General features: G+C 38.1%; 1 protein-coding gene across 5 annotated transcripts in view; it reads right to left on the reverse strand.

The window, feature by feature from the left end:
* The window catches only part of CCNY (cyclin Y), a 118,801-nt gene that overhangs the window by 40,352 nt on the left and 64,227 nt on the right, over positions 1 to 14,222 (reverse strand). For 2 of the 5 annotated variants that reach the window (XM_014892188.2, XM_088159478.1), the window contains exons 2-3: positions 6,205 to 6,279; positions 560 to 594 (exon numbers count right to left, since the gene is read on the reverse strand). In XM_014892188.2, the coding sequence (XP_014747674.1) occupies positions 560 to 594; positions 6,205 to 6,279 (110 nt within the window). Of the gene's footprint in view, positions 1 to 559; positions 595 to 1,362; positions 1,382 to 1,740; positions 1,924 to 6,204; positions 6,280 to 14,222 lie in introns of those variants that run through there. The other 3 variants (XM_088159483.1, XM_088159470.1, XM_014892189.2) reach the window with 3 other exon arrangements.

Genomic DNA, 14,222 nt, shown 5'->3' on the forward strand with positions numbered 1-14,222 from the left:
TGCTAACTGAGGTGAGAAGCCTGGTCCTGTACCCAAAGCAGGCTACAGGGTATTTGCTCTCAGCTTGACTGATAATTTGATTTAAACAGAAGAGAACTAAACTGAAAAATGCCCAGGGTACATAAGCATATCAAACCCCCATCTTCATACTCAGCACGTAGCACATGTCAATCCACTTTACCTTGCATCAACACTTCAGAACAACTGTGTAAATGTCCAATACCACAGCTCCCTGCCAATGCAAACTTGCATATAAATGTAATCTAAAGTTTCAAGAGGTTCTGTAGTAATTTTAAAAATCATACCAATGTGTGCAGCTCATTTTCCCAGATACCAGTTACCTATGTACACCAGTTGTGAGCATAATACTGTCTTCAAACCAACAGATTCATTCCACTAACTCAATAGTCAAGGCCTATACTTCAGGATCCTGATGCAGAACAGACATGTGAAGCATCAGCACCCTCTCAGCCATGTGGAAATCATGTGTGATAACTCTCATTTACTGTATAATATAGACAACAAGGAGAAAGCTGCATAGCGAGGCATTTTCACTTACGTGGTTTATATAGAGACTCTTGCGTTTTTCTCTCACTGCAAAAACACAAAATATGATAGAAATATTACATGACTATTTTTCCCGATTAAGCTTCTTATACACCATTTATAATAAAAAGAACAGGAGACTATCTATGTGCAACATTATAATTGCTTTTGCACTAACCAATTACATTTATATAGCAAACACAGAAGGAACATATATCTGTATGCATAAGGGCATTTATGCTCACTAGTGTGGTGATGGGTTAAAATTCTCATCCATTTGGGTACTTCACCAGGTGCTGGTCCACATGGGCAAGCTAATATGCAGTAAGCTGCAGTCCAAGGTAGCAGTGGCTTGGCCATTCTTCCCCAGTGGGTGCTGCTGAGCCACCAGTGCCTTCATGCAAGGTACCTTGCTGCAAAGTGGCCTACACTACTTTGCAGGTATGAAAGCACCTAAACAGCTACACCATGGAGTTAGCAAATTCTCATCACAGCTTACTGTGCACTAACTCCCACAGAGGAGCCTTGAAACTGTATAGATTACATCACTGCCTTCTATAATGATCAGGCACAAGCCTGAAAATATTACTCATGTTGGATGTAACAATGAAAATATATTTTGCTGGTGAGTATGAACCAGTTACCACAAGCAATGGTTGCAAAGTCAAAGCCACAAATAGCCAAAACAATCAGAAAGCAAATAGCAAAAAAAAGGGAGATAGGTATATAAAGTCTTAATTGTCAGGCAAATGATTATTACAGCTGATTAAATATACTCTATTTAATTTTTTTAAAGCACTTCCCCAATTAACTCACCCCATAGAGAGCCTGCGGAGCTCTGTTCCACTGAAAATACCACAGCATTTAGGATACAACTCTGGAGGCAACTAACACATAAATCAAACTGCAGGATTAAAATAATAATGGTTTCATGCTGTAGGTGATTAAATGCACTTCGGTGCATCATGATTTGAAAGCAATGCAACCCAATGCACTTAGCAAAATAAGAGTGTTCACAATGGTGGAATAGCCTGTCCATTCCCTGTTGGATGAGAAGCCATTATTTGTGATTAATTATAAGCAAGCAATCTCACATAAACAAAGCTGTATGTGTGAATACTGTGAAATAATTGTGTTTAATGCAGACATAAAATGAAAATTAAAAAATAAGAAAAAACTTTGAAAAATCCTTACATAATTTTCCTCCCAGGGAGCAGAAAGGAGAATCACACATGACAGATGTTAGCCATGTCACTTAGAATATGCTCAGATCCACAATTACGGACATTGCATAAGAAACAGAATTAAACAGGAACAGTGGAAAAATTCTGAGGATCTAGTAAATCATTAAACTGCTTGAAATCCTGCTAAAACACTGCACTACACTTAAGTTGCACACACTGCATTTATCACCACCAAAACACATAAGACATCTACAGGGAACAATAAAATGGTGGTAGATACTTCTAAGAACAGCCTAAGTATTTGTCTGGTATCACATATTGCAATGTACATGCAGTAAACAATTCTGGTAAGTTGTGTACAAACCTAATATAGTACTTAGCTCAAAGTTAGCACCTATTAAATGAAATTTTGAACACACTTAAGTATTTAACAGTTTTAATCACAAATAGTTATACCACATTTGAAGTTCTTCAAATCCTACAGAGACAGCCTGCACATATACTCCAAATTCCATTTTAATGACCTTTATTCCCCTTAGTTTTTTTCTTCTGTATTTGTATCCTTTATTCAATTCCCCATGAAGGTACAGTACTGTACTATCCAAAGCAAGAATATCACTCACAGCTCAATCCCACTTGCTATTTCCAGCCTCCAGAAGAATATGTTAACGTATTTATACACATCCCTTCCTTTTGCCTGCTCAAGCACTTCTTGTGCACATCTTTGCAAGCAGCATGCTGACCTCCTTTCCCTATCTCTCCATAAAACAGAAATTCAGTCAGCCTGGCCTCTCAGGTGAGGCACTACAGGAAGGCAGTTGCTTCTTTCTGTGCTTCTGGCTCACCCTGCCATAGGGTAAGGCTCAGCTCTCTCCAGAACACATGCCAGTGGGGAGTGGGGCAGAGCAGAAATCCATTCTGTCCCAACCACTCTCTTTTGTAATCACAATCCCCACTTTAAACAAGGGGAAGCCAATTATTGCACAAGGAAAAATGACAGTAAAGAGGTAATTCCATTACTTGCCTTCAGTCAGTTTAAAAATACTTTGCTGCTCACACAACTCAGTATGGTCTGCAGCAGGCCAGACCATTGTGTTAGAATTAACCAGCATTTTGCAGCATAAACTCCTAACTGCAACTCCAGGATTCTGGGTTTCAGGCATGGGGTTTTGATGACGTGAAGCCGAACGGATTTGGAGTCAGTTCAAACAATTAAACTTCTACTTTTTTTTTAAACAATATAAAACTTCAAAGTTGTAATGGAACTCTTCAAGTAGAGCCTGAGGTGCTGCCAAATTGCCTCAGTATTCCTCATTCTACAGTCGATGAACTATTCCTATTGCTGCAGGCACTTTCAACTGTTATTGCTGAGCTTTCGCAATAGGAGGAAAGTATCCTGAAATTAAAAGGGAGTGAGGAAATACACACAGAAGCACCTGTGGGCATATGTATGTATATATGTATTTTTCATTGAGCTGTAATAAAAACTTTCACTGGGCCATTTCCAAAGACTTATTTTAATGTTAATCATACCAGTATTGAAAACAAAATTCTTGAGGATTACAACTACAAAAATGTCTTGTGTTTTGGCAGTTGGAATTATCAACCACTCTTGGTAACTCATCTATTTTTAATTGAGAAGACTGATCCCAGCTAACATTAAAGACTGAAAGCAGCTTATTCCACTTCTATCTGCCTATATAAATACAATTTGAAAATATCTTTTGTCTGAAGCCAATTGTTGCACTGACACTGCAAAATTTAGCCAGTACATTGAAGGTGTAAAGCCCAATCTAAGTTAGGAGAGGGGCACAGCTGGAACCCACTGACAGGAAACACCATTACCAGCACCCTGGAAGAGAAAACATTGCCTTCTTGCTACCATAAAGGAAAGGCAGTTACATTGTTGGAGTGCTGTTTGTGTTAATCACAGCCACACACTAAATAGTGCATGGGTTTCCAGTCACCCACAGCTCACTGGCCAAGCTCAGCAAACAAGGGAGAACTTGCATAAAGCACTCACAGAAGTTAAAAACATAACAAGCAATATCCTGTACCAGCTCCCTAAATAGGAAGAATTACATACGATTCAGCACCTAGAAAACTCCCAAAAGAGATGGAAACATTTAGAAAAGTTCCTCTATCTGGGAATCAAATTAATATTTATTGTTACTTTAACTTTTCAACAGATTAAGGATTCATTTAGACTACTGACTAAGAGGGGCAGGATAATTTACATGCTTAGCACGGCATCCAGGCTTCACAGAACAAAGACAATTAGAGACCACCTAATAAACTGAGATGCCACATCCTGCCTCATTTTATTTGTTGCTCTTCGCTCCCATGTTGATCACAAGCAGCTCAAGCACAGCTCCTATGCCAAGAGAATGCCATAAGGCTACCAGTGAGGCTCAAGGAGCTACTAGAAAGACAAACATGGAACTGTCTGAAGGTAACATTGCCAAGTCACTCTAGCACCTAGTGATGGACTTGGCCATTTCTCACTGTAAAACCATGAGATGTACGTTCACAGCCAGAGCCAGATCCTGGATGAAACCCAGAATCCTGATGCCACTCAACTCTCTGTGTATTGTATAATGTGTATTTTAAATGACCACAGGTCTTATCTATAGAAATATTTTCACTTACAGTCAATGGGAAGGTTTACCAGCCCAATACTATTCAAGTAATGGAGCAGTTATCTGTCCAAGTTAGGCGTTTTCAACACAGCCAGCTCAGCTCTCCTCTTCTACATCATCTGAAGAAGTCTTGGGGGCCCCCTACATTCCACAGCAACCTGCTCTGTCAGATTCTACATGCCCTAAAAAATCCCTCTATTTCCCTCTTAACAAGCACTTTATTGCATTCTGGTTAGGCAACATCCTTGAACAGTGTGGTAACTCCTCCAGCTTGTTTGGTTCAACAAGGGGCCCAAAGTACAGCCAAGCAAAATGCTTAGTACTGGGAGCTGTCCCACAAGAACACGATGGTTCCTGGCAGAACATCAGTAGATAAATGTTTGCAGAATCTCTTTATTTTTGTACAAACAAAGTAGCCTTTGTATTTTTTCCAATGTATCAAAGGACAGCTGAACAGATCTTATACCCCCATTGATAGCATTTCTATAATGTTGTACTGAATTAATTGTTCTTACTCAAAAATATGTTCTTCACGTTACTTAAACTAGAACAAAGCTTCATAGACCAACTCTAGCATGAGTATAAATACTTTTATAAAATACTTAAAATTAACCCCATATTGCAATAAATTAACCACTTTTATAACACGTAAGAATAACCATCCAGTCTGGTCAAAATTTTAGTTGTTGAACTTGGGTCTATTTTGTCCTTTCTTTCAACAAGCTGTAACAAGAAATAAGTAGCATCCATATGGGATTAGACAATTTCAAAACACATCAAATTCACTATAAAATAGACATCAATCCTCATAATACAACTATGGAAATATTATCATATTCATTTTCCAGACTACCAAACCAAATTAGTATGGTAAATGGCATCCAAACCCATCTAATCAGGTATTGACAGAACGAGGGCTGAATTCAGAAGGACAATCTCAAGGTTAAACAAGGTATTCACATAATGTACTCTTCAATTAGGGCCTAAATGTATATCCTCTTTGTTCTAGTCGTGCTCAAAAACTAGCAAAAAATATACAGTAAGTGAAAACTACATTATTTTTCAAGTGACGTGTTTGACACTGTAATTTACTATGTAAAAGCAGCATTTATACAGGCACCAGAAAGGAGGACAAAGAATTCATACTGAACAGTCAGAATTACAATGCAGGAACTCCTTTTGAAAGTCCTGCTAGAAAAGAATGTGTTTTGTATGCATTATTCATTTATTTCTAAATCAACATGTCATACATGTCCAACAGGGAACAAAAGAGCCACAGTAAATGGCTTCTATTCTACTAACTCGATCTCAGGTTTGTTTAACCAATGTTAATTTTAGAGATCATTTTGTCTATGTATTAAAAAAACCAACTAAACTCCGGACAAACATGATTATATCAAATCCATAGTGAGAGAAGAAGAGTGAATGTTTGGGTAGGATGGGAGTTATTTTGTTAGGAAAATCTAGAACTGAACTCATTTACAGTATCGTCTATATCAGAGAAACCCTGGAATGTCTTCTTAGCTAATATAAACTGGCACTTTCTAAAAAAAATACTTTCTACACATTTTTCAGAAGCCTAATGTTGAAAAAAATTTAGAAACAGTTACACAAAAATTTTGGATTTAGAGAAAATATTTTTAAAATATAATTATATTAAGCTTCATCCTTATTTGTCCTATTGCTCTGACAAGACAATTAGCTAAAGGTGTGACTACTTAAAACTCTAAATGCCTCTTTTTGGGGGAGAGGGGGCAATTACATATTAAAGGAGTATCACATGCATTCTAACAAAGGGTTTAGAGATAACTACTGTAATAAATTCAGTAACCTACCATCTGTTTGTGATTTACTGAGAAATATCGTACTGGCCCGTGGATGATCTGATGGGTTGAATTCCATGTTCAAATCTGGAAAGAAAGAATAGCAGAAAAAACATTTATGATTATTCAATGGCAGACAGAGATTTTCTCATTCTTTTTAATTACACCAAGTTTACATACTTAAGCAGCTACTGCAAAACAGAATCCATCTTGAGGCTCACTTTTTTATCCTTCTTTGCACAAGTGGTTCTTTTTTGGCATGCAAATCGTTTGCATCAACAGAGCTTTGGGATGAGACTTCAGTTCTAAGGACTGCTTTTGGATTAAAACAGATAAAGCAGCTTGAGAAGCTGGTACACAAGTAGTCAGGAATTTCCCATTTACTATCACTTTCTTCCCACCATGCCCCAAAGCCACAACTTGGCACAGGAACACAGCTTGTTATATGTAATTATTGAAGAATTAAGCATTACAAACAAATGCACAACTCTCTACAGATAGACAGGTTTCCAAGATTAGACATGATTAAAAGTAGTTATTGCAACTGAATGTAAACAAGTGTTTTATATGGTCAAGATTAGAAAAACATGGTGCTTTCACAGTTTAACACTCTTTGCTGTAACAACCTTAAAAAAAAACCAAAAAAACTCTACAACTACCAAAAAACAAAACAAACCAAAAAAAAAGTCCTGAAATATATTTACCAGTTACAAATTCAAATCTATCATACATTATACAAACGTCTATAAATTATTTCCCTTATCAAGGTTAAAATCCATTGAATTTATTTGTTCCCAAATTCCATTCCACTATCAATCTGCTAAAGCTTACAGGCCTGTTCCACTGGAAAACATGCTACTAAAATAGTACATAATTTTTTAGCATTTCCTTGTTCTCCCAGTGTGGCTTCCTCGACCTTAGTTCTCTTACATTCTCTTTATCTCCAAATGCACATCCTCTTGCATTTTAAGCAGGCATTTACTACATAGGAGCACTGACATATTTATCTTCTGTGATTATCCCAGTTTCTATAATTCTCTCATTTCCCCTTTCAAATCATTGTGAAAGCTCAATAAAACCGGAAATTAAGCCCCAGATCTTAGGAAAACTAAGTCTTTTTGTCCCAGAGTCAAGTTCTTCTGTCTATACCTTCCCCTGTTCCTTCAGCATCCATGCCTATACTCTGCTCTCCTTGCCCTTTTATTTAGTAATTTACTAGGTCTTCCACTTCCCTGCATTTTTCTCCTCACCACACACCCCTTTACAAATGTACCTTCTGTTTGTATTTTTTCCTTTTATGCTCTCTTGGCTTCCTTTTCACCTCCCTGCATTCTGTAGCCCATGAGATGAGCAGCCTGAAATGGTGCTGGAAACCTGGGCTCAATTTGATCTTCTTGCTACAAGGAAGAACCAAGAAATGCAGAAGTGCAACTTCGCAGTTGCAAATGGTCTTCTAATTACTATTATCATTAACATCAATGCTACAAAACAGAGGGAATCTAGGGAATTCAAGGGAAAGCTATCCTGATTGTCCCAGAAATCACAGACAAGTTTGGAGAAGATCCTAAGAATGCCATCTTATTCTAGGAGTTCTGACTTCAAAGGACCGAAGTAGAATGTTTTCATGTTACTCTATGCATCTCATTTATACAGAAGACAAAAATAATCATCCATTGAGACAGACAATGCTAGTATAGACTGTTTTCCATTTCAGGATGGTTTTTCTGTTAAGTTGAATTCAAGATGCTTTTCCTTACATGAAGAGTAATCAGCACTTAAAGATGCAAAATACATTATCTTTTATCAACCTCTTCCTCTTTTATCAGCACAATAGATCACCAGAAATAAAAAGAGCCTTTTCTTTTTTGAAACACTACAGATTCTTTTTATGCAAACATTTCAAAGTACAGCAGTGCAAATCTGGTCAAAATAGGATCAGGAACACAACACTGATTCCAGCTTGCAAAATACAGAAAACCAGAAAAGCACTTCTTTCCTTCAAGCCTAGAAAATTATCTGTTTGAGAAATAATAACAACCAGGCTCACAGTTTGTTTGAAGAGTTGAAAAGAAAGTAAAACCAATTGCCACATCTTACAGTCAAGTCACATCTCCCAAAGATGCCTGTGTTACAAGGTGCTATTTTGCAGAAGCAGTAAACCAACAAAGGACTTTAAAGTCTGTCTGAAAAAAGCATGAGCCACCAAAAAGCAGTGGCTCTCAGATAAACTGTTATTCTTCTGACAGAAGCTGAAAGAAGGCCAGCAAAATCCATCTCAGCAGCTGCAGAGGATAGTCCAGGGATTTTTAATTATCTTGGCAGAGCCAACAATCCAAGCCAAGGAGCAAACGTGGCTCCTTCCCACCACTGAACCCCACAGAGCAGCACCCATCCTCCTCTCTCCACATCCCTTCTCTCACATCCTCCCCAGCAACACATCCATCTGTCCTTCTCAAACTGCCTGCACAAAACTCAGAGGAGGAGAACATGGGTGTGGGAAAAGGCAAAGCCTGTTTTACCCAGCAAAACGTGGCCACAAAGGGACAGATGCTGCTGAGAGGCACTGGCTCCCCACAACCCTCTGATGAACAGCACAGGTCCTGCAGGCACAAGCAAAAACTGTCTGGTGTGCACCTCCAACCCAGCCCCTCCCTGCTCCTCCAGGGAAAAGGGCTGGGCAAATCCAAGCATCCCACAGGCCACTTGTGGCACCACATCACTCCAGACCACCACTGCTGGCACACTGGAGTATTAGAATGGATGGTTCACAACATGTAAGATTTCAGTCTCTGGTGGTTCTTAGATGTCTTAATTCATTGTAGAGCTTTAAAACAAATGTCTTTCTGTATATGGCAACAAATCCTGACAGATCTGTCACTACAAAACACGTTACAGAATAAAGAGATCAAATGATACACAAATATCTAAAGCTAGTAACTCATCACCAGAAGGCATTATCCATATGAAGGTTAACTCCATCCTAAAGAAAATATTCTATTTATACTGCTTTTGTATTATTACCAATTGTCTCTAGTATTTGAAAAGCACCATGAAAACCAGCCGTAACAGGAAAGTTTACCCATTTTGTTATGAAACAAAAGATCAAAGATAAAAAGAGATTTAAACTCACACAAGCAACAGTCTATTATTCAAAAGAGAGGCAAATGAGAGCCAGAATTTTAATTCTCAAAACCTGCACAAAAATATTCTCCATTACCAACAGTCTGCTCTGCAACTCATCACAGCCTTCAAATGAAAGAATAACAGTGGGTACTTCTTCCAACAGTTATCCAGCACTCCAAAATAGAAAAAGCCATGGACTCATAGATAGTCCAAAATAGATAGTCCAAATCTTTCACTATAGCTTTCTTTTCTGTTGAAAAGAATTGGAGTATTTTTCTATGTATTTTCCCAGTTCAAAGATCAGGTTTGTTTTGGCTTTTTTTTTTCGTTACTAAAGGACTGTTAAGTTATGCAAAATATAATCCACATCCTGTAAACACCTCAACAGTCTGGTACCCCATGAAAATTTCAGGGCTTTTGTCTTCTAAAGATGAGGAACCAAAGGTTTGTGCCTATAAACACATGTACACATGCACATATCTATATCTATAGATTAACTGATAGCTGCATATTTAAATGAAATTTAATTTTCGGGTAGCCAAGGCTAAGTCAGACACATGCTTCAAATAAGAAGAGATCATATGTCTAACACAATTCACACAATTTTGGAGGATTTGGACAAGAACAGTATCAAATACAGACAAATATACGTAAGATTATACTCCCTTATCTGCTTAGCAGCAGCCAAATTAACAGTTATTATAATGGCCATTTTGATGCATCACATCAAAATAAAATCACTCTCTGAGAAAAAAAGAGTAGATTGTGTATATAACTTAATTTGGTATATAACTGTGCTGAAGTTAAAGACAGCTACCAGAAGACCCCAACAAGAGAAACTTAATTCCTAAAGCTACGGCAGCTTTATGGCCATAAAAAGAAGCGAACTGTGAAACAGTTTGGCTTCAGACTTGGGCTAAAGCCCAGGCAATATTTTAAATCTCAAAACAAGATCTTAAAAAGTATTACTGAGACAAAAAAAACCTGAACACAGCCTCAGTTTGCACTTTTTAAAGAGCAAAGAGGAAGAATAAAGTTTAGATGAGTGTAGAGGTGAGCTACAAGAATGACAGTCTGCTGAAAATGCCTTCAACTGAGAGTCTTGATACTGTAACTGAAGAAAAATGAAAACTAGGAGGTGTCTGCTTTTTACATACAACTTGTAAGTTGAAAGCTCTCTCCAATCTACCACACAATAGACAAAAACAGTGGAAAATGAAAGCAGAAAGAAAGATCTTAATTATGACCTTGGAGTTAAAAAAGGGAGGACAATTAGGCAGTGAAGCTCCACACCCAAGGAACACGCACTCAACTTATCTTGATGTTTTCCTTTTCGAGAAGATTGCTTCAGCCAAACATCTTTGGGCTTCAGTCCAGCATTACTATTTGGGCTCAATTTAAGAATAACTTATGCAAGTTACTTGCATATGATTCATATGGAGGTCAGATCAGATAATCCCAAGGGTCTCAAGCCCAAGGTCTATAAAATCTTCAGAAATAGCAATATTTAAATTATTAAGCACAAAAGCTCAGCAAATCCCAGTGGCATATCTGTAAACTTTCTAAAACTGCACCAAGCTCTGCTGCAATTCTTCAGAAAGAATTTTCAAACTTGTGGTTAGACTACATTATGCAAGATAAAAACAGTAAAGGATGAGACTAAATCTTTTGTGGCAGAACTTTTAACAAAAAACCCAATTGCTTCTTCAATCCATGAGTCTTACTGTGATAGGAGAGGGCATGACAAGAGAATGAAGGATGGGTGCTGTAGTAACTAACTTCTGAGCAATACACATCAAAGCTTCTGCATGACACAAACAGGAAAAACCAACACAGTTGCTGCTTTTCTAACAGTGCACGTGGGCTGCAGCAGGGAGCAGGTCTGAAAATGTGTTTATTCTGTTAGAAAAAATAAGATGTTATTTCCTTCCTTTTGAACAATGAAAGTCAGGTAAGTTTGCACCACCAAAGCTCTGATGTTAATTTGATAACAGAATGAAGTCTAAACTGAGTAAACCACTGGTTTTAGTCTTATTCAATTCTGAAATAACCTGGTGAAATTCTCTCCTTCCTTCCCTTTGCCCCTAGGGACCACAAGCTACCACTGCCACTGCACAGCCACCATTATCATTTAGGAAAGAACAGTGTCCCATATTAATGACTTATCATATGCTTCAATATTAAATTATTCCATGTTTCTTCATCCTGTAAGATTATTTTTTTAAATTACTGAAAGGGGCTTGAGGTAAGAACAGACCTGTCCAAGGCATGCTGCAGAGGAAACCGAGCTGACCAGACACTACACAAATTACTTCACTTCTTTGCCATCTTTCCTCCACCCACAGCCTGACACTACAGCGTGACTGCTTTTGTAGTGGGTGGAAAACAACAAAACCACCACAAAGGATCTTACTGAGCCATTACAAGGATGCAAGCCATGAGCAATATCTGAGCCCTACACGCTTCCAGGAAGTGTGTCAAAACGGAAGAGAAAACAATCACCACTAGAGCAAAGGGAAAGGGAAGCACAGGTGACCTGAGCTAAGGGGATGCTGTTCATGGAGATGTCAAAGGCAGAGCTTTCCACATTCCCTGGTACAGGTGGAAACTCCCCAGTCCATGCCACCTCTGTGCACCAGCAGCACCTGAGGTGTAATTTGTCCAGCTGGGAGAAAGAGTGGAGTTGTTGCTCCTGTTCTCACTGTACCAGCCCATAGGAATGAGCTGATGTCATCTGTGGGAGAAGAATCAGAAACTGTATTCTCCAGGCATAGACAGGGAGATAAGCTTCCCCAACACTGAACCTACAAAAAAACTGCTGAAATAAATTCCAGAAGTCTCATTACGCCTTATATCTTTCTGCTTCTTTCTTATTCTGGTGGGCTGCTCCCCTCTATTAACAGCAATTAGCTATGGTTACAGTAATGAAAATACTCCCTTAAACATTATTGTGTTATTAGCATTCCCTGAGGAGTTGGTAAGAGTTAAAAGGACACCTCAGCTAAGAGGATCTCCCTCATCTGTCTCTAGTCAAATGAAGCTAAAAACAAAGACTAAAATAGAACTGAGAGTAAAGAAACAAGATTGAAAAGGGCTATCTCTCACCATTATTATCCATTTTCTTAGATTTTATTTAAAGCACTACAATTTATGCAAAAGAGGCATGATACAACCTTACATTTGGAAAACCCTACGACTAAATCTAGCAGTATAGTTTCCATTTGAGATTTCTGTACATCAATGTCTCTAAAATGTGGGATGCATTAAACACTGGGACTAAAATAATTCATTGGGATAAATAAATAAAGCACTGGGGTGCTTTCTGTTCAGAGGTTTTAAAAACTTTAAGCCAAAACAAGACTGAATTGCATAGGCTGATTTCACTGGCTAGTAACAGTAACTGCACCTGCTTTTACACTAAAACTTCCAAGATGTGAGATCCATTACTAGAAGTTTCAGCTCATGTCATTCAAACACCACACAATCACAGCATAAAGATTTATCAGTATCAGACCACAAAATCTAGCTGTAACTTTTTACAACACTTCAAGTCTAATCTAAGCAGCAACTAACCTACCACAAATGAAAATGCCTCTAGCTGCATGCAGTATTCTTGCAAGAACAAATGTTTGTGATCATGTTCCAGTACACTTTAACATGGATTATTAAAAGAAAAGAAAGTTGGAAATTGGAAGGCTTTCAAGAGCCAATTGGCTGGAAGGGTAAACTCCTTCAGGTTTGGCTAGGTTGCTGGAAAAACTTGGATGTGATCTTTGCTACCCTGGAGCTATGGTATTCTCTGCCTACCATTCCAAGCAAACGACAGGCATGACATTTCTCAGCAAGTTCCAATTACATGGTGACTCTGTTCCAGGCTCTGCTCTGATCTCAGTTTTCGAGGGAGGCAGAGATAGTTCACCAATAAAAGAAAACCTCTGTGGCAAATAATGCTCATTTCTGTAGTTATGCCTGACCAGTCAGCCAAGTTACAGCCCAGAGCAGCTCTTACAGGCACAGCTATATCTATTTTCTCTTCTAGAAACAAATCACAACTATAACTTTCCACAGGGTAAACAAGGTTTGTATCCAGGATTTTTAGCTTTGTATCACTTTTCAGCATTTGCTTTCCCTTACACAGCAGTCTCTCCCAACTAACTAGACACATTTCAAGAGTGAATTAAATGATCTGATATCACATGATACATAAGCCTCTTGCTTAATGTCTCCTTACATTTAGAACGATAGCAATTAATAAATATTTTCCCTCTCAAGCTCATCTCATGGTAGTTTTTCAGATATTCCAGTACAGCACTTATTAGTTTTTGCTTTAACTGTAACCAAAATTAGTTTTAAAAGTTTTATTGATATACAAGACAGAAAAAGATACGAAAAAAAAAATTACTAATGCAAACACTTATTCCCTTCTCCATAGGAAAATATAGAGGAAAAGACTATTTCTCCCCATTACATGCAGAATTCAGCATGGACTGAAGAGTGCAACAATTCTGTGCTATTATTAAATCAGGAGCATTCCCCTTATTTAAATACAACTGTCCACTGTAAAAAGTGCCTAAACAACATATAAGACATATAACACATACATGCATTTCCATCATACTCAACTGTTCCTCTGGCTTTTGAGTATAACATAGAATCACTGAATCACAGAATTATTTAGGTTGGAAAAGACCTCTAAGATTATTAACCCAGCACTGCCAAGTCCACCCCCTGGATGGTCCAGCCATGTCCCCAAGTGTCACACCCACAGTGTTTAAGACACCTCCAGGGACAGCATTGTCACTGACAGGCGACACAGTTCCATGAAGCCTGCAAAGACAATGCTTCAAATACAGCATGACCTTCAGTTCCACTGCAAACACACAACAGAATAAAAACACTTCTTGAAT

This window comes from Sturnus vulgaris, chromosome 1 (assembly GCF_052056855.1).
Source record: "Sturnus vulgaris isolate bStuVul1 chromosome 1, bStuVul1.hap1, whole genome shotgun sequence".
In the NCBI taxonomy this organism is placed as follows: domain Eukaryota; kingdom Metazoa; phylum Chordata; class Aves; order Passeriformes; family Sturnidae; genus Sturnus; species Sturnus vulgaris.